General features: G+C 47.0%; 1 protein-coding gene across 5 annotated transcripts; it reads right to left on the bottom strand.

Annotated features, from left to right (window-relative positions):
• Positions 1-1,487: 1,487 nt before the first annotated feature.
• On the bottom strand, positions 1,488-20,266 carry SHPK (sedoheptulokinase). 5 transcript variants are annotated; one of them, XM_087924544.1, is made up of 9 exons: positions 20,079-20,266; positions 19,779-19,925; positions 17,228-17,449; positions 14,188-14,330; positions 9,083-9,266; positions 7,505-7,657; positions 5,875-6,050; positions 4,696-4,896; positions 1,488-3,669 (listed from the first exon to the last, which is right to left on the bottom strand). In XM_087924544.1, the coding sequence occupies exons 3-9, from the start codon at positions 17,254-17,256 to the stop codon at positions 3,236-3,238; spliced, it is 1,320 nt and encodes a 439-aa protein (XP_087780670.1). In that variant the 5' UTR covers positions 17,257-17,449; positions 19,779-19,925; positions 20,079-20,266; the 3' UTR covers positions 1,488-3,235. The 5 variants fall into 5 exon arrangements, with proteins under 5 accessions (XP_087780670.1, XP_026566014.2, XP_087780686.1 ...); XM_026710229.2 differs by having other exon boundaries at positions 20,161-20,266; XM_087924560.1 differs by lacking the exon at positions 19,779-19,925 and adding an exon at positions 15,584-15,585 and having other exon boundaries at positions 14,188-14,327; positions 20,161-20,266.
• Between the last annotated feature and the right edge of the window lie 201 nt (positions 20,267-20,467).

Genomic DNA, 20,467 nt, shown 5'->3' with positions numbered 1-20,467 from the left:
TAAATCGTAAGGATACAAGTGACAAAGTTACAGTCATACAGTCACAAGAGGGAGGGGATGGGTGATAAGGAGTGATGAGAAGATTAATAGTAATAGTAGTGCAGACTTTGTCAATAGTTGGACAATGTTGAGGGAATTATTTGTTTAGCAGAGGGATGGCCTTCGGGAACAATTGTCCTTGTGTCTAGTTGTTCTGGTGTGCAGTGCTCTCTAGCGTCATTTTGAGGGTGGGAATTGGAACAGTTTATGTCTGGGATGTGAGGAGTCTGTAGATATTTTCACAGCCCTCTTTTTGACTCGTGCAGAATACAGGTCCTCCATGGAAGGCAGGCTGGTAGCAATTATTTTTTCTGCAGTCCTAATTCCTCTCTGGAGTCTGTGTCTGTCTTGTTGGGTTGCAGAGCCAAACCAAAGGTGGGCGTAGCGATGTGGACATATGATTCGAGGGTCAAAGGTCTTTTTTCTTTTTCAGCAAACTCCCCATGCCCCATTTTTGGCCTTCTGGGCACCAAAAAAAAGAAGCATTTTGAAGCCTTCCAAGGTAAGTACAAAAGCAGGAGGGGCGAGGAGGGGGGGAGAATCAGCTGTGAATCCAACAATTTCCTGATTTCTAGCTGATCTAAATTGAAAATACCTGTTCACCAGGGATAGGATCCAACCGGTATAACTACCGGTTCCGACAGCTGAGCAGCGCTGCGTGCAAGTGCGTAGCGGTTGGAAAAGTCCTTTTTTTTCTCCTGCTTTTTCGATCACAGCTGTGTTGCGCAAAGCAGCTGCGGTTGACAACGCAGGAAATAAAGGTCAGGTAAGAGCCTGGGTGGGCAGGTGGGCCAGAACCGTAGGAAACATAGAACCGGTTCTATGTATGCTCTCTGTTTGCTGCTCTTCAGAGCAACCAGTTCTATAGAAGTGGACAGAACTGGTAGAATCCCACCCCTGCTTCTTTGCTCAAACTAGTAGCATTGTTTTTGCTACCGGTTTGGGCGAACCGGGGTGATCCGGCAACATTTCACCTCTAGTCTTTGCCCAGCGGGCTTGGGGGCAGAGGAAGATGGTTCCTGGCCCCATGGATTGCTAAGTGAAACATTTGTTAGATCCATCTTATGACTTTCCTTGCCACCGTCGTTAAGGGAATCGCCGCATGGGTTATGTTAGCCACATGGGCGTTAAGTGAATCTGGCTTCCCTCATTGACTTTGCCTGTCCGAAGGTCGCAAAAGGGGACCGCCTGACCCTGGGGACACTGCAACCGTCGTAAGTATGAGTCGGTGGCCCAGCATCTGGATTTTGATCTTGTAACCAGGGAGATGTTGAAATGGCCGTAAGTGTGAAAAACAGTCATAAGTCGCTTTTTTTCTAGTGCCGTTGTAACTTTGGTCCCTAAATGAATTGTTGTAAGTCAAGGACAGCCTGTATTCAAGAAGAGAAGCCATCAGTCAGGTTTCCAAGTGATGAAATCCATTCAAAAAGAAACAAGCCAAGTCTATCTTCCATCATAATTTCTTTTATTTAAAATAGCATCAAATTGGCAAAGTCTGTTGTAATTCCGGATCTGACACAACCTGGAATTACACCACATAATATTGGAAGTTACAAACAAACTTCTAAAAGTCATATTCCCCAATAGAAGTAAATCAACATTGTGTCAACTCATAAAACATTTTGTATGCACATTTTATAGTTGACAACAGAAAGAGTGGAGGGAGTTTCAAAGGGCAAGTGGCAGTGTGGAATTGAAAGTACATTCTATTCATATTTTCTTCAAAGACTGATTAGATGACTGAAGCTTCTGCCACGCAAAAATCTAATTGGAGAGCATGATTGATGACTCTGGGCTATGGACGTTTTTCGTCGGATAATACACCCAGAGGGGTGAGGGGAAAAGCAGGATCATGGGTGACAGTGAATTACATATCTCAAAGTTGGCTACGCCCAGGTAAATGGTGGACGTAGAATGTTACCTTCAAATAAATCTTTTTTAGTTTTGGGAGCGTGGCTCAAGACTCATGATTTAACTGGAGTAACTGCCGGAAACCTGACACGTTGCCTGGTGATATCAATCTCCACCTTCAGATCCCAGCAGGTCAGATTTGTTCCCACGGGAAGGAGAACCACTTAGCCTAAACAACTCTATCTCCACTCCTCCCACCTTAGGAATGTGGCAAACCCGAAACCCTCTCCTCCCCATAACCAGCAAAGAGAAAGAAAGAAAAGGAATATATAAAAAGGCGAAATAAAATGACTGCACATGTCAATTTTGGGCTTGACACCATCTAGAACTTTCCTGACAATGAGAACAATTCACCGGTGGAACAGCTGGCCACCAGAATTTATGGGTGTTCCTTCACTGGATGTTTTTAAGAAGAAACTGGACAACCATTTGTCTGGAATGGTATAGGACAGGGTCTCTTGCTTGAGAAGGGGGCTCGACTAACTGGCGGTCAACAACTGGTGGTCCGTGAGAAAATTTGGGTGGTCCGCAGAAAAATTATTTCCATTTTTTATATTGCACTAAACCCTATCTTTTTTTTTTAAAAAAAAAAATTCATATTAGTGGTCTGCGGGTTTTAAAATTATGAATTTAGTGAGGTCCCTGAGGTCCGAAACGTTGGTGAACCCTGGACTAGCTCCAGGGGTGGGATACTACCGGTTCAGTGTTTTACGAGGTTTGGTGATTTATGATGCGCTTCCCTGCACGCTGCAGTGCGCGCGCCTGTAAATCGTCATCAGCACGCTGCGTGCAGAGAAGCAGCCTTTGAAACAGCCCTCTTTTCCGGCTTTTTTAACTGCAGCCGTGCCTCTTGCCTGGAGCAGGGGCCTTTCAGTCTAAGATTCTATGGTTCCAGATCGAGCTCAGAATTCGATCACGTGCCCGGGGTTAATATTGATCCCTTTTATGGGGAAACTAATCCAGGAAAGAAGCAACCTGGAACTAAGGAGGAATTTCCTGATAGTGAGAACGATTACTCATCGGAATGGTTTGGCTTCAGAAGATGTAAATCAGGGGTCTTCAAACTTGAACAGCTTTAAGGTTTGTGGACTCCGACTCCCAGAATTCCTCCTTCTCCAGTCATGTTAGCTCAGGAATTCTGGGAGTCGAAGTCCACAAGTCTTAAACTTGCCAAGTTTGAAGATCCCTGTTGTGAATGCTCCAACACCGGAAGTTTCTAAAGAAGAGATTGGACAGCCGTTTGTCCGGAATAGCGTAGCACCTCCTGCTCGATCAGGAGGTTGGACTAGAAGACCTCCGAGGTGCCTTCTGGCTCCGTTCTGCCGGAATTCCTCCTCAGCATCACGTAAGCCGCGCCCAGGGCCGCGTCGGCGGCTTTGCCGTAGGCCACGGGGAGCGTGAAGGCCTCCTCCACTTCCTGCTTCATCACCTCATTTCGGCAGAGCCCGCTTCCGCTGGCCACGATCCGCTTCGCCCCGGCGTCCTTCAAGCCCTCGGACGGGAGCATGGTGTGAAGGTTTCGGACCACCCCCCGGCACAAAGCCCGGATGACATGCCCCAAGGAAATTTCGGAGGCCGCGATCGCTGTCACCGAGGCCAGGCGGGAGGGCGCGTGCCTTTCTCCGAAGACGGTGGGGCAGATGTGGAGACGGCTGTCGGCGTGGGTCAGCCCGGCGTTGATCATCGGCTGGTAGAGCGCCGATTCTGAGACTTCGATCCCTGGGAAAGAGGAAGAGGAAAAGGAATTGGAGCAGGACTCAAGGGGTACAGGCGGGCCTGGACTAAATGGCCGCAGTGGAGCCCGATGTTTATGTTGCTAAGTGGGGCGTTGGTTAAAAGGGGAGAAGGAAGAGGAGGGAGGGAGGAAATGGAAAGAAGGTAAGAAAATGAAAAGGAAGGGAGGGAAGGAGGAAGGAAAGAGAGAGGGAAGAAAAGAAGGAAGGGAGGGAGGAAGAAGAAGGGAGAAAGGGAAGGGAAGGAAGGGTGGGAGGGATGAAAGGAGGGAGAGGAAGAAGAGAGGGAAGGAAGGAAAGAAGGAAGGAAGGATGGAAGGGGAAGAAGGAAGGAAGAAGGAAGGAAGGAAGGAAGGAAGGAAGGAAGGAAGGAAGGAAGGAAGGAAGGAAGGAAGGAAGGAGAAAAGAGCCTTGGTGGCTCAGTGGTTAAAGTGCAGTACTGCAGGAGGGAGAGGAAGGAGAGAGGGAAGGAAAGAAGGAAGAAAAGAAGCAAAGAAGGGAGAGGGAGGGAGGGAGGAGAGAAGGAGGAAGAGAAGGAAGAAAGGAAGGAGAGAGGGAAGGAAAGAAGGAAGGAAAGAAAGGATGGTGGTGGGAAGAAGGAAGGAAGGAAAGATGGATGGATGGATGGAAGGAAGGAAGGAAGGAAGGAAGGAAGGAAGGAAGGAAGGAAGGAAGGAAGGAAGGAAGGAGAAAAGTGGCTCAGTGGTTGGAGTGCAGTACTGCAGGCTACTTCTGCTGATTGTTGGCTGCCTGCAGTTTGGCAGTTCAAATCCCACCAGGCTCAAGGTTGACTCAGCCTTCCGTCCTTCCGAGGTAAAATGAGGACCCCGATTGTTGGGTGGCAAAAGGCTGACTCTGTAAAACACTTCGGAGAGGGCTGTCAAAGCGCTGTAAAGCGGTATATAAGTCTAAGCGCTAGCGCTAGAAAAGGAAAGGAGCGAAGGAAGGCAGGATGGGAAAACCACCCGGATGCTAAGCACCCCCCACCTCCTCCCTCCTCAAAGGCTCATACCTAGTTCGGCCATCCATCCGACCACCATCTTCACGAACGTCGCCATCACGTTCCCGCCATTAAGCGAAGCAGCCACGGCCAGGTAGCGGTTGTCGAAATACGGGAAATATTGGACAGGAGAATTTGAATCGGGAGACTCCGGAGGCTGGAACTCTGGGGGCATGGCGACGGCCAACTGGGCAGACGTGCCGATGTTGAGAACTGGACCGGTGGAAAGTGGGGAGGGGAGAGAGAGAAGGATTCAATTAAAAAATAAAATAAAATCAAGGCCTCCTTTTAAAAATGAGACTTTTCCCCAACCACTCCCCCCTCTCTCCCTTGCTCCACTCATTGAAGGGCAGGGGTGGGATTCTACCAGTTTGCACCTATTCGCAAGAAGCGGTTGTTAACATTATAGGCAGTTCGGAGAACCTGTTGTTAGAAGAAATTACAGGGCTAATCCTGTAAGGAAGGCAGGAAGGAAACATTCTGGTGTTGCTTACAGAAACTGCCTCTCTGTTAACCATTATTACATTCTTGGCAGGACTAGACTTCCTGTCTCAGGAACTTCTCTGGAGTTTTTTTCCCTTCCTTTGCTTGTGTGGAGTGACCATTCAAAGTTACAATGGCACTGAAAAAAGTGACTTAGGACCATTTTTCACACTTACGACTGTTGCAGCATCCCCACAGTCATGAGGGGCCAGGCGAGGAGATGCGTGCCTCGATGTGAGTGATATTGAGTTGGCCACACCCAGCCAATCACATGACTACCAAGCCACGCCCACCACCTAAGCCCCGCCCACAGAACCGGTTGTTAAAAAAATTGAATCCCACTCCTGGTGAAGGGCAAAAGAATTTCATTTATTCAGGCCTACAAACAGTCCTCTGCTGAACAACCTTGGCTCCTATTTAGCTGGTTGTCCACTAAGACTCCAAGATCCCTCTCACAGTTCCTGCTATTAAGCCTGGTTTCACCCAGTCCTCTTCCTCCTCCTCCTCTCTTCCTTCTAGCACTGATAATGTTCCCTAGTTGGGCCATGAAACGTCTGCAAGGAAACCACCCAGCTCCGAAAGCACCCAAGGACCCCGCAGAGCCAAATGTCTCTACAAGCCCAAAGTCACCTTTTCCTGCAAAGCCGGGTAATCTTCCCCTTTGCTCCAGGTCAAAGTTTTCCGTGCTTGGTTTCAGCGGCACCTTACCTGCGTCGCTGTTTTCAGACATGCAAGAGTACACCGAGCACTGGAAATCTCCCAAGGCTACCCCGACTTTGGTCCCAGCCGGGATCTGGTGCCACGCCCGGCAGGTTTTCCCAGCGAGATCTCCAGCATCGACCACTTCAGGGAGCAAGACAATGGGAAAGCCAGAATCTTCCAAACTAAAAAGAGAGGCGGAAATCAACGGCGTGTGTTTGTGGGTGGGTGGGTGGGTGTGTCTGTGTCTGTGTCTTTCGAGGCTGAATAGCATGGGTAGTCCCCAACTTACGACCACAGTTAAGTATGTTTTGCTCCGTGATACGACTTTTACGGCCACAGTTAAGTGAATCACTGCTGTTTTCTCGATTAGTGGCACTGGTCGTTAAGTGAATCATGGCTGGCCAGAATGTCACAAAAGGGGATCAGGGAGGCTGCGTCCGTCATAAATACGTGCCAGGGGCCAAGCCTCTGAATTTTGATCCTGGGAACCGTGGTGACGTTGCAATGGTCATAAATGTGAAAAACGGTCGTACGTCATTATTTTCAGTGGCATGGTAACTCCAAGCGGTCACTAAATGAATGGTTGTAAGTCAAGGACTACTTGTATTCCAGTTCTATATTTTCTTTGATTGCTGTATTTGTTCAGTTACTATATTTATTCTATTCCTACAGCCAATCACCGCAATAAATGGCTCTGGACAGCTTACAATTCAAAACATACACACCATTTAAAACAATAAGAACATTTTTAAACTTAACTTAAATGTTAAAGGATGTGCTTTAAGATCAGTGGACTTCAGCTCCCAGAATTCCACAGGCTGTCATGCTGGCTGGGGGATTCTGGGAGTGGAAGTCCACCCCCTTAAAGCAGGCTGGCTGGGGGATTCTGGGAGTGGAAATCCCCACCCCCTTAAAGCAGGCTGGCTGGGGAATTCTGGGAGTCAAAACCCACCCCTCTTAAAGCATTGCTCAGTGGGGAATTCTGGGATTCCACCCATATTCAAGTTTCCAAGTCTTAGATGCACTGGATGAAACCCCAGAGCACAGGTTGTAATGTGAACAGTTTATGGGGCGGCCAGGCTCAGTGGTGGGATTCTACCAGTTCACACCTATTTGCTAGAACTGGTTGTTAACCTTCTAAGCAGTTGGGAGAACTGGTTGTTAGAAGAAATTACTGGCCTAATCCTGTAAGGAAGGCAGGAAGGAAACATTCTGGGGTTGCTTACAGAAACTGCCTCTCCGTTAACCCTTATTACATTCTTGGCAGGACTAGACTTTCTGTTTCAGGAACTTCTCTGGAGTTTTTTCCCCCTCCTTTCCTGGTACTTTGCTTGTGTGAGTGACCATTCAAAGTTATAATGGCACTGAAAAAAGTGACTTATGACCATTTTTCACACTTACGACTGTTGCAGCATCCCCACAGTCATGAGAGGCCAGGCGAGGAGATGCGTGCCTTGATGTGAGTCATATTGAGCTGGCCACGCCCAGCCAATAACATGACCACCAAGCCATGTCCACCCAGTCACATGACCACCAAGCCACGCCCACCACCTAAGCCACGCCCACAGAACCGGTTGTTAAAAATTTTGAATCCCACCCCTGGCCAGCCTTCTTTTGAGGCCATCTGCAGACTTACAGTTTCGCATTCCAGGATTTTTCTAGGGTATTGAAGTATCCCCAGGAGGCAGCGTTTTGCACCGACATCTGTGGCTTCTCTCGGCCGCAAAGCATAGCCACGACGTAGTCCTGGATTGTTCCAGCAGTGGTGTAGGGCGCCAGGAAATCTGGCCTAGGCAGCGAGGAAAGACAAGCAGTTCAGACAAACAGAATGAATAAATGAATGAATGGAATTAATCTACAACTGTACATCTATTGGAAAAATTGTGTGGCATAAGAATATTATGCATATGAACACACACACATATAAACGCACTAGCTGGATACCTGTGCTTTGCTATAAAACTATGTGGTTTGGGCTTAGTTTTTGGGAAAGAAAATAAGGTGGGAAAAATCTGCTTCTGCCTACCAGCATCCATCGGTATTCATCTGGCTAGCATTCTGTCAGTGTGTGAGAGTTGAGGACTGTTTGGAAACTGAAACAGTATTTGTTGTGTGAGCAAGAAGGAGACGGCAAGGAGCCTGGGCGTGGCTTAGTTCAACTGTTTTGTACTAAAACTGGTTGCTGCTGTGAAACTGAAAGTGGAACTCCTCTCCTCTGCTTGTGTTTATTTGGAAGAGATTTCTTTTCAGGTGGGGAGGGGGAGTAGAACTCCTTAGCATCAGAGCGTAATAATAGTAGTAGTAGTAGTAGTAATAATAATAATAATAATAATAATAATAATAATAATAATAACGGAAATACTAAATGCTCTGGTGGTCATTTTGAAAAATCCTTTCTTAGTGAGCACCTAGAAGCCAAGAGGAACATATGTGCCTAATTTCAAGTTTGTAGGCTTTACAGTTCTGGAGATGTTGTGATGACGCATGAGGGGTATTTTGCTTTTATATATACATATACATACACACACATATACATACATTCTATCTATCTATCTATCTATCTATCTATCTATCTATCTATCTATCTATCTATCTATCTATCATCTATCGATCGTAGGAAGTTAGCACTCACCGCTCTCCTAGAAAAATGAAATATCCTGGGAAATATTAAAAAGGCAGAATATTTCCCTTAAAAAGAGTAGAAACTCAGAAGCGGAAACTCACCTCAGAGGCAGAAACTCAGCCCCTGCCCACCTTTGCTAATGGGCCACTAAGGCCTGGGCCAGAGTATTCTACATAACAAAGGCCTCTACCCATCTCACCACCTGGGCTGGGAAGATTGTCAGGTGAAGCCATGTCGTCCAGACAAAGCCTCCAACGTTAGTTAAGACCCTCAGCCCTGGGAATCTGACAGCCAATGGGATCCATTTCTTGTACAGGAACAGGAAACCCTAAGGCAGGGCCCAACGGAGGGTATATAAGGGTCTCTCAGCCTCTTGGCCCTCCCTTTTTCTCTTTTCACCTTGAAGCATGCGGTCATCCTTTTTTACTTTGGAGCTCCAAGCCACGTGGTCCTGTCCACCATTAAACCATCTTTCCAAACAGCCTCCAGGTTTCCAGTATCTTTCCCCCGCTTGGAACTGAACCCAGAAGGATAATTATTCCAACGCTATCTGTAACAAGAATATTTCTGGCTTATAATCCGTATATGTACCTGTTCTTCAAGAGCCAGAAGATGGTGGCGCAGCCGTAGCCGGAAGCCACACTGAGATGCGAATGAGGCGCCGGGAGGGAAGAGAGGAAATTGGGGCCGCAGCGGCCATCTTGCCAGGTGATGAGGTGACTCACTTTGTCTGGCTGAAAAGCCCACCTGCCTCCACTTTCGGTCCATGTGCCGCCTGGAAGAGGCAGGGGAGAGCTCAGGTGGAGGAACACCAGGGACCAGGGTGATCACAATCCTGCTTTTCTATTGTGTCCGGCCGTCCTTGACACACAAAAGCCCGTGTAGCACATTATTTAAACAGGCAGCCCTCGATGGCAGGGTTCCAACGGACACCCCAATTAATTCATGAGCCTCGAGACAAGTTTCAAAAGAAATCCAATTATTTATTAGGAGCAGCACGTCCGGCACTTTCCCCAAGTGCAGTCGGCTCTGTCCTATGTAATTGACTGCTCACCGATGACCCCGTTTTCTCCCCCTACTCCCAGGGTGTGTCATAAATCACATTCTCCAACAGAGCCCTTTTCCAGGACTGTCGAAAACACAGACTCTCCGGCTGCCTCTAGTAACCTGGGATACAATCGGGAGAAAAGTACGCCTGGAATGTGCTTCTGGCCATAGCATCAGAACTGCTCTATCATATCTTCCCCCCGCCCTCCTTCTTATGCCAAGTCGATATCAAGCCAGGAACGCTTTATGAGTTGACACTCGACTTACGACGATTCATTTAGCCGTTCGAAGTTAAAGCAGTGCTGAAAAAAGCGACTTAGGACCGTTTTTCCGCAATTACGACCGTTGCACCATTCCCACGTCAGGGCTCCAACAAATCCACCCCCATTCAAATCACAAGTCTCTAGCCGCATCTCTCAGAGTGAAAAAAAAATGATTTATTAGTTGTGACCGTGTTATTGTTAACTGGGTGCAGCTGACACTAAAATACATCATTAATTTTCCCCTTGACCCTGATCTTCCTCTTACCCCTGGACGTATATTCTCCAATGGGGCACATTCATAGCCAAGAGTCATCAATCATGTTCTCCAGTAATAATCTTGCATGCCTGTTAGGAATAACATAGATTACCTACCGTAGTTTGGGTAAAATAATATATATAAACTATGATTGTAAGTTTAAGTGTGTGTCACTTTAAACTGCAAAGCATGTAATTTTGGTTGTGGTGTAAAACCGCCATAAGAGGGAGCAAGAGAACCTGACGATTGCTGACGATTCCTGACTATACTGAATTGATGGTTTGCTAACTGCGTGTTCCCTACTGCTGAGTTGCTGAAGGAAGAGAGGAGTTTTGACTTCTTCATATCTCTACTGCGAGGAGATATATTCCTGGACTGATATTTGTAAGTTTACTGACCTCTTTTTTTCGACACCGGACTTTGCAACTGAATAATCCCCGGACGGACTGAACTTTTGAATGATATATGGACTGTTTGACTATGCTATAACTCTTACTGGAACAAACTATTTAACTAGCACGGTGTATCTGTTTTACTGAGTGTAAGCTACAAAAACGTTTATCTCACATATTTTGCCTGCCTGCCTGCCTGCCGTGCAGATTCTGCTAGGGTGTCTCCCTAACAGTGTCAACCGTTTTGGGCTGCCAAGGCGATTATCTAAGGCGTTTGAGGAATGCGCTGCTTTGCCCCACTCTCTGTCTGCTGGCAAGTACCCTGTTTCTCCAACAATACAGCCTCCCCCAATAGGAAGTCCCAGCATGTTTTATAGGCATGAAATGAAATTAAGCCCCTCCCCCCAAATTAAGGCCTATATTAAAACATGCGAAATGGAGGAGGGGCGGGGCTTGCCGTTAGGAAGTACTTTTGTGGCACACCCGGATATGGTGCTGCCTGCGTTGACCCCGATACGAAGTGCCCCACCAACGCCGAGGTCAACGTCCAAGCCGTCGCCGCCCGCCCGAAGATGCAAGGGGGGGAGGAATTAAGTCACCCCCGAAAAGACAGCCTAGCCATTTTTTCGGGGCTCAAAAAAAAATAAGACCCGGCCTTATTATAGGAGAAACACGGTAAAAAAAAAACCAAAGGAGTATTTTTTTTAGTTAACACCCCATGGGTCAGGTGATGAAAATTCAGAGGCTTGGCAACTGGCATGGACTTAGGACAGTTGCTGCATCCCGGGGGTCACATGATCCCCTTTTGAGACCTTCTGACAAGTCAAGCCAATGGGGAAGCTAGATTCACTTAACAACCAAGTTTCTTAATGACCGTGTCCCTCTGTTCTCCAAAGCACCGGAAGGCAACACCAGAAGCAACAGATAGAAAGTAATCAAGGAGACGAAATGCCCAGGAGAAATGTAAGGCTAGAAGACGTCCGAGGTTCCTTCTAACTCTTAATATTCTATGTTCGACAACCTCCAATGCCTTGCACACCTCTAACATCTGACGGCTGTTCAGAAAGTATGCAGCCGAGCTGGTTAACAGAGGGATTGAGAACATAAGATCTTCTTATGGGTGATGTCAGGGTTCCAATGGACGCCCTAATTAAACCATGAACCTAGAGCCAAGTTTCAAAAGAAGTCCAGTTATTTATTAGGAGCAACATGTCAGCACATACTCAAATCAAGTCAGCTCTGCCTCACATAATTTACAGCATGTCAACTAAAAAGATACTCCTTTGGTCTTTTTAGCTGCCGGGGAAAGGGAGGGCGGGAAAACAGTGCATTCCTTAAGTGCCTGGATAATCGCCCTAGCAGCCCAAAGTTGTTGGAGTGCACGAATATTACTGGAGAGCATGATTGATGACCCTTGGCTTATGGATGTGTCCCATTGGAGAATACACATCCAGGGGGGCTGGGGGGAAGACCAGGGTCAAGCGGGAAATGAATGATGTATTTGTCGGGCTTCGAGTTCGCTACGGAGCCTGTCAGCTCCGAACACACCTTGCAGCAAATCAGCTGGCAGTGGAGAATATCACCTTAGCTCTGCTGACGCCAGGTCTGTATTGCTGTTTGTGTGCTAGCCGATGGTGCTGAAGGTTGCTTTAGAATGACTCAGCAGAGCTGTGAGCTGCAGGATGGATTCTGAATCAATTGCAGACTGAAGGATGGATTCTGAAACAACTGCGGGCTGAAGGATGGATTCTGAAGCAACTGCGGGCTGACGGATGGATTCTGAAACAACTACGGGCTGAAGGATGGATTCTGAAGCAACTGCGGGCTGAAGGATGGATTCTGAAACAACTGCGGGCTGACGGATGGATTCTGAAACAACTACGGGCTGAAGGATGGATTCTGAATCAACTGCAGACTGAAGGATGGATTCTGAAGCAACTGCAGAGTGAAGGATGGATTCTGAAGCAACTGCGGGCTGAAGGATGGATTCTGAAGCAACTGCGGGCTGAAGGATGGATTCTGAAGCAACTGCGGGCTGAAAGATGAATTCTGAAACAAATGCGGGCTGAAGGATGGATTCTGAAGCAACTACGGGGCTGGAAATGGGTTTTTTCGTGTATTAATATGGTGCATATTGTTGGAGGGGGTTGGGGCACATATAGGCGGTAATTAAGCATTGAGTTAAGACATGGTGAAGGTGGCACCAGGTGGGGATCAGTTAGTGAGGGTCGGAGTAGGTTAAAGAGGTAGACATGTTATAGGATTAATAGCATTTAGAGATAATAGGTTAGGCGTGGCCAGGACTAGAACTGCTACAGGCCTGGGTGTGGCGGGGGTGTATCTCATGACAACGATAATAAAAGGAAAGAGAGCCAATGCTAACCTCGCCTGGCTTTTAGCCATTCTTGCCTGATTAGAGTATTTGTTGTTTGCTGAATAAACCATCATTGTCCTAAAGAGGAGCTGGAGTTTGGATTCGTTTAAAAGACAAATCTTCAATACTCAAGGACTGGCTGAGAGTATTTTAGTATCGGCTGCATCTAGCCAACAACGACATGGCCGCTTCTAATAAATCCGTTTTATTTTCTCCGAGAGATGCAGCTAGAGATTTTTGATTTGAATGGGGGTGGATTTGTTGGGGTCCTAACATGGCGCTCCTGTGACCCTGTTTGACCTCTTCCCCCACCCAGGGTGTGTCATCAATCATTCTCCAGCGGGAGTCCTCCTGCCTGCCTATCGCAACTCGAGAGCAGGCCAGGAATGCTTTACGAGTTGACAGCTAACGTGACAGCAGCCTTCCAGTATTTGAGGGGCTGCCCCAAAGAAGCGGGGAGAGTGGTCAGCCTATTCTCCAAAGCACCAGAAGGCAGGATAAGAAACAATGGATGGAAACTCATCAACTTGTTGTGGCTCCGGGCTTGGATTCAGCTCCTGTGACTGATATGAGTTCAAGTGAGGAGGTCATGGCAGAAAAATATGAGCCGGCATGGCTCAGTGATTGGACTGGTAACCAGGATGAGGAGATGGACGTGACAAAGGACGACAGACCTGATGTATTAGAATTGTCAGGACCTTTGACCTCCTCTGGTTCCTTATCTGATCAACAGCCGGGAATGGCTGACAAGGAAGTTTTGAGAGAGTCTTCTAGTGGAGATGAGAACTTGGAAAATTTGTGGTTAAATGTAAGGAACGGAAGACGTTTGAGAAGGCAAAATCAGCTGGAGCGAATGAGGAGAGCGAGTCAGTAAATTAGCACGTTGCCTCAATGAGTATAAAAGGACACAGCTGGGCTGGTACATTTTGCCAGGAACAAAGTGACTTATTTGAGTGAGGACGTTACAGAAGCTCTGAGACTGGAGATTTATTGCCAGGACTGGTTTGCCAGATGAAGTAAAGATTTATGCTGTGGATTGAGATTTCTGCCAGCCGTTATCTTGTAAGACTTCTTTCTGTTTGATTTAATTGTGAAACGGCTGCTTTCTGTTTTGTTCATTGGAATTTTGAAGGGGAGTCATAACATCAACTAATCCTAGAACTGGGGAGAAATTTCCTGACATTTAGAATAGGTAGGTGAGCTAGACTTCAGAAGCTGTGGGCGCTCCATCACTGGCAGCTTTCAGAAAGAGACTGGATGGCCATTTGTGTGAAACGGTCTAGGGTTTACGTGCCTGAGCGGGGTTAGGCTAGAAGACCTCCGAGGTCCCTCCTAACGGTGTGGTTCTGTGTTCTAAATCTCACCTTTCCCAGCTTCCCAAAACATCACCCCGTGCATTTGTCCCGAAATGCCAATGCAGCAAACTCTTCGTGTAGCAGCCAGAGAAAGAGTCACCAGACAGGCGTTCAAAGCGTCGATGATTCCGTGGACATCCCTGCTCGCTCTCCTAAGAAAGAAAGAAAGAAAGAAAGAAAGAAAGAAAGAAAGAAAGAAAGAAAGAAAGAAAGAAAGAAAGAAAGAAAGAAAGAAAGAAAGAAAGAAAGAAAGAAAGAAAGAGTGAGAAGGTAGAGGAGAAAGTGGGAAGGAAGGAAGGAAGGAAGGAAGGAAGGAAGGAAGGAAGGAAGGAAGGAAGGAAGGAAGGAAGGAAGGAAGGAAAGAAAGTGGGAAGGAAGGAAGGAAGGAGGGAGGGAAGGAAGAGAGGAAGATGAGAAAGTGGGAAGGAAGGAAGGAAGGAAGGAAGGAAGGAAGGAAGGAAGGAAGGAAGGAAGGGGAGAAAGTGGGAAGGAAGGAAGGAAGGGGAGAAAGTGGGAAGGAAGGAAGGAAGGAAGGAAGGAAGGAAGGGGAGAAAGTGGGAAGGAAGGAAAGAAGGAAGATGAGAAAGTGGGAAGGAAGGAAGGAAGGAAGGAAGGAAGGGGAGAAAGTGGGAAGGAAGGAAGGAAGGAAGGAAGGAAGGAAGGAAGGAAGGAAGGAAGGAAGGAAGGAAGAAGGGAAAGAAGGAAAGAAGGAAGGAAGAGGAGAAAGTGGGAAGGAAGGAAGGAAGGAAAGAAGGAAGGAAGGAAGGAAGGAAGGAAGGGGAGAAAGTGGGAAGGAAGGAAGGAAGGAAGGAAGGAAGGAAGGAAGGAAGGAAGGAAGGGGGAGAAAGTGGGAAGGAAGGAAGGAAGGAAGGAAGGAAGGAAGAGGAGAAAGTGGGAAGGAAGGAAGAAAGGAAGGAAGGAAGGGGAGAAAGTGGGAAGGAAGGAAGGAAGGAAGGAAGGAAGGAAGGAAGGAAGGAAGGAAGGAAGGAAGGAAGGAAGGAAGGAAGGAAGGAAGGAAGGAAGGAAGGAAGGAAGGAAGGAAGGAAGGAAGGGGAGAAAGTTGGAAGGAAGGAAGGAAGAGGAGAAAGTGGGAAGGAAGGAAGAAAGGAAGGAAGGAAGGGGAGAAAGTGGGAAGGAAGGAAGGAAGGAAGGAAGGAAGGAAGGAAGGAAGGAAGGAAGGAAGGAAGGAAGGAAGGAAGGAAGGAAGATGAGAAAGTGGGAAGGAAGGAAGGAGTCATTCATTCATTCATTCATTCAATTAGCTGCTATCTAAAGTGATTCAAGAGGGGAAAAAGAATAATCGGGGAAAATTTTATGAGAAAAGAGAAAGAATATTTTACGCATGAGAAAGGCAACCGAAAGGATTTCTCCTGGATGGATGACTTCTTCTGTCAGTTATTAAAACTCCTTCCTTTCTCCATCTCTGGGGGTCTTTAAAGAAGAAACTGGACAGCCACCTGTCTGAACTGGTATAAGATCTCCTGCTTGAGCAGGGGGATGGACTACAGGACCTCTGAGGTCCCTTCCAACTCAGTTATCCTGCTATCCTTCCTTCCCTCCATCCTTCCCTTTCTTTCTTCTCCGTCTCTGGAGATTTTAAGGAAGAGAGTGAACTGGTAGGGGGTCTCCTGTTTGACCAAGGTATCAACTTTGAACCTTGAACTTTGAACCTGGCTGGGTCATTTTTGAAGCTTCAGGATTGCCACGATGCCAAGATGGGATGGAGAGAGGAGGGAAACATAGTTAAATGGGGGTTTTTGTTATCCAAAACAAAACAGTTTCCTGTGGGAACCAAGGACGTTCCAGCAGGTAGCCGGGTGAGAGGGAGGAGTCCGGTTACCAGGCAACCAGCCAGCACCTTGATTGGACCATGGGACTGATTGCCTGGGAAAGGGGGAAACTTCCACTTTCCACATCAGGTGAAAACCGCAGGAACTTTCAGGGTCGGTTTTCACCAGTTTGTGCCAACGTGATCTCTCCGGTGTGACCAAAAGGTGAGAGATTCAACCTAGAAATAAGGAGAAATGTTCTAACGGGGAGAACGATCCACCCATGGGACGGAAGTGGCCTTCGGAAGTCGTGGGAGCTTCATCACTGGAGGCTTTCAAGAAGAGGATGGACTGCCTTTTGTTGGAAATGGGGTAGGGTCTCCTGCTTGGATGGGGTAGGGGGTGTTGTACTAGATCACTGGTCGCCAACCAGTCGGCCAGGGTCCACTGGTGGTCCGCGAGAAAATTTTGGTGCTCCGCAGAGAAATGTCCCCCACAAAGCAATTAATCCAGGCTGCGCAGGTATACAAGGCTGCACCGCCCACACGGCCCACGGGAACACAAGGCTTGTGTTGCTTGCATTGCGAAGACCATGAGGGAGTGAGGTGAGGGGGGGGAAAGGGAGGAGGGTGGGGGGGAACTCACCCCACGCGCCTCTCCTGGGCACCGGGCTGCTTCTTTCTGCTTCTTTCTTCTTCTGCTTTTGGCTGCACGCAAAGAAAGCAGCCAAAGTCTTTCTTTCTCTCCCCCAAACTCCGCCAGAAATGAGTCTTTGGGACCCTGCAAGGCCTCCTGCTCCACGAGGCTCATTTCTGGCAGTTTGGAGGAGAGAAAGAAAGACTTCTGCTGCTTCTGCTGTTTTCCTTGCATGAAGCCAAAAGTCTCTCTCTTTCTCACTCTCTCTCTCCCCCTGAGAACGGAGCTGGAGACGGTATCCTGAAATCCCAAATAAAGAACGGTCGATCGGTAGGAAAACAGGGTGGGGAATTTTTTCTGCAGACTTTATTTGGGATTTTCCCAGGGTCTCTGGTCCGCGGGGTTTAAAATTATGAGTTTGGTGGTCCTTGAGGTCCAAAAGGTTGGCGATCCCTGTAGTAGATGACCTACAAGGTCCCTTCCAACTCTGTTAATCTAATCTAATCAATAAAATTGTTCTTTGAGGAACCTACCTGCCTCAGAGTTCAGCTTCCCATGGAGTTACTACTTGGAACCCCGACACAGGGGGTTGGGCTAGAAGACCTTCCGAGGTCCCTTCCAGCTCTATTCTCTATTCGCCTTACCCGCAACTGAGCATCTTTGATGGGCACATCGGCTTGCAGTGGCTTGGTGCAGCTGGCCACCAGGGATGGGCCCTCGCTTGTTTTTTCCACCAGGACCACTTTGACGGACGTGGTACCCAGATCGATGCCAAGGATGCACGGGGTCGGCAGCCCAAAAGACTTCCGTGCCTCCTGCGCCATCCCAGGTTCCTGCGCCTTGAAGCCTGGAGTCTGAAACCACCGCTGGGAAAATGAAGCCAGGTTAGTCCTGCACCTGTTCAACGGGAGAGACTGCAGCCCAACAAATTCTGGGTGCTTTTTAAAATCCCTGTTTTTAAAATGTCCCTATTGTTTTCAATGCCACGCAAGGCTTTTGAACTGGAAGCTCCAAACGGGATTGTAGGGATGCTCCAATGGTCGTAAGTGTGAAAAATGGTCATGTCATTTTTTTCCCAATGCTGTTGTAACTTCGGTCACTAAACAAACTGTTCTAAATCGACTTGTATTGATTTGTTAGAAGTTTAAAAAGCCTCTGATCTACCCCGCCCCTACTCCTTTGCACAGATCTTTTTAAAAAAAGGTTGGATAACCCTTTGTCTGAAGTGGTGTAGGGTTTCCTGCCTAGGCAGGGGGTTGGACTAGAAGACCTCCAAGGTCCCTTCAAAATCTGTTATTCTATTCTATTCTATTCTATTCTATTCGATTCGATTCTAATTCTATGGAGTCAGAGTAACCCTGTATCCTTTCATAAAATGCAATGTTTCCTTAAAGGTAACACACTGGAATAAATCAACATTTAAAAGACATGGGAATTTTGCACCTAAGTCTGTTTTTCTTAAACCATAACAATTCTCTCAAGAAAAGACATTGTCAGCGTTCCAGAAATCCTCCACTCCAACAAATAACTCCGAGACAGACATCCTCTCCAAGGTTCTTTTTATTAGAGTAGTAAACTGGCACACCTTGGAAATCTCGAATCTGAAAGTTCTGGGTTTCCTTGCAGTAAGTAAAAAAATTACCGATCCACCCCCTGCGCCCATCATGGCATCACATGCTCCAACCACCATCTGTCACAACTTGAAATGTTCTGTCAGCCAGGTGTAGAAATAATATGACCTTGACTTAGAAGAAGAATGCTATTATGTCTACCCACATACACTCCAAGAAATTCCCCCCCCCCCCCGCTCATTTTCCCAGGCTCAAGAATGTGTTAGTGTGGAAGTGTCTGGTCTCAATATGGCTGATGAGAGAGATCTTATTCTCACAAAAGAGACAAATAGGATATTTCCTATAATCATAAAAAGCCATGTTTCCTTTATTTTTTTCTTTCTACCTGAGGCTGTGAGTTCGATCCTAGGCAGAGGCAGATATTTCTCTCTCTCTTGGGTACAGTGAGAATATATCTGCTGTGAACTCCGCATTGGTGACAGGAAGGGCATCTGGCCAGTAAACACTCAGCTACCTTCAGTTGCCCCGAGTCCACCCCGATGCAAGGGGTTACGGGGTCATTAAAAGACAAAAAAATAAAATAAAACCGTATATTATATTACTGTAAACTATGATTTATGATCTACAACCTATCACTTTTGTTACTGTATGTGTACGTGCTGAGAGCTTATGCACCAAAGACAAATTCTTTGTGCGTCCAATTGAAATTGGCCAATAAGAATTCTATTCTGTTCCATTCCTATTTCTATTCACGTCTTTCACCAGAGGCTTAAAAGTCTATAAAAATCTTGCCGGTGTGGCCAGCTGCCCGAAAGGCAAATCTTGCACAGGTACTCGTTCAAAGTCACGACACTGAAAAATGCGACTTAGGACCATTTTTCACACTTACGACCATTGCATCATCCCCATTGGCAGATAATCAAAATTTACATGCTTGGGGCAACTGGTTCATATTTAATGGCCACTGCAGTGTCCCAACATCGTGGGATCCTCTTTTGTGACCTTCCCACAAGCAGAGAGGAAGGGGTCAAGCTATTTTCTAAAGCCCCCGAAGGCCAGACAAGGAATAATGGATGGAAACTGATCAAGGAGAGATTCAACCTGGAAATAAGGAGGAATTTTCTGACAGGGAGAACAATCAACCAATGGAACAGAAGTTGCCCTCGGAAGTTGTGGGAGCGCCATCACTTGAGACTTTCAAGAAGAGATTGAACTGCCATCTGTCAGAAATGATGTAGGGTCTCTTGCTTGGGCAGGGGGTTGGACTAGATGATCTACAAGGTCCCTTCCAACTCTGATTATCTGTTATCTGTTAAAGTCAACAAGGAAGCCAGATTCACTTAACAACTGGGTTCCTAACTCCCCAACTGCAAAGATTCACTTAACAACTGTGGCAGGAAAGGTCGTAAAACGGAGCACAACTTAACAAATATCTCACTTAACAACAGAAATGTTGGCCTTAATTGTGGTCCTACTTTATTTGGCTGCCCGTCTCTAACCTCAGTGACTCTGGGTGGCTTATAAACAACCTTCTAACAAGGCAAGCCAGTGAGGAAAGCTGGTTTCCTTTATCAACTAAAGTGATTCATTTAACAACCGCAGGGAAAAAAAGGTCATAACTCACTTAACAAACGCCTCCCTTAGGAACTTCTTGTCTCAATTGTAATCATAAATTGCCAACAGGCACGCAGACTTTGCTAATGGATTCACATATGCCAGATTTCCATCATCCCAGGCCATGCTGCATGATGGGTATTGGAGTCCCACATATCTGGAGAAGAAAGGGCCCAAAAGGACCAGGGAAGAGAAATGCAATGTCAAAGATAAAGCTATAAAGAGGAGATTTCACAGCCTTTAAACAGCCCCACCCCCCCCAAATGCAGCTGCAAAGTGACATGCAATAAAGTAATAAAACCATAATGACCAGAAATGCAATTAAAAGGAAGCAGGCAGCTGGAGCAATGCAGAATAGCTTTGAGACCTCATTTTCCAAGCAGATTTTTCACCTTGAGACGGGTTAAGTTGGGTGGACTGTGCCCAGAAAGGCTCCAAAAACGGCTCCGAAAGTAAAAAAAATCGGCTTTAACATGAACTTTGGAGCAGAGGAAGCCTGACACGCTCAATATGGCGGCCATCGTGACGCGGCAGCCATCTTGAAGAGGTCACCATCGTATTTATGCTGTATCAGTGGCTTCGCCACACCCAATATGGCGAACTATGACCGTGGTCGCCATGTTGGATATGTCCTCGCTCCTCTTAATCATCACCCCTCCTGGAGTTTATACGATCGTTGAGCTGGAAAGGCTCCGGAGC

Source organism: Pseudonaja textilis, chromosome 1, assembly GCF_049901715.1.
Source record: "Pseudonaja textilis isolate UNSWEBS1 chromosome 1, rPseTex1.2, whole genome shotgun sequence".
Classification (NCBI taxonomy): Eukaryota; Metazoa; Chordata; class Lepidosauria; order Squamata; family Elapidae; genus Pseudonaja; species Pseudonaja textilis.
Note: the sequence above shows the minus strand (reverse complement) of the source record. Positions and strands in the feature narration are given on the sequence as shown.

Excerpts from the sequence above, each read along its gene's own strand:
- SHPK (XM_087924560.1), bottom strand. The coding sequence starts at position 17,407 with ATGGCGCAGGAGGCACGGAAGTCTTTTGGGCTGCCGACCCCGTGCATC. Across the intron at positions 9,267-14,187 it reads GTTTTGGGAAGCTGGGAAAG|GCGGCACATGGACCGAAAGT; the intron begins GTGAGATTTAGA and ends TGCCTCTTCCAG. Across the intron at positions 3,670-4,695 it reads CGGATGGATGGCCGAACTAG|GGATCGAAGTCTCAGAATCG; the intron begins GTATGAGCCTTT and ends CCTCTTTCCCAG.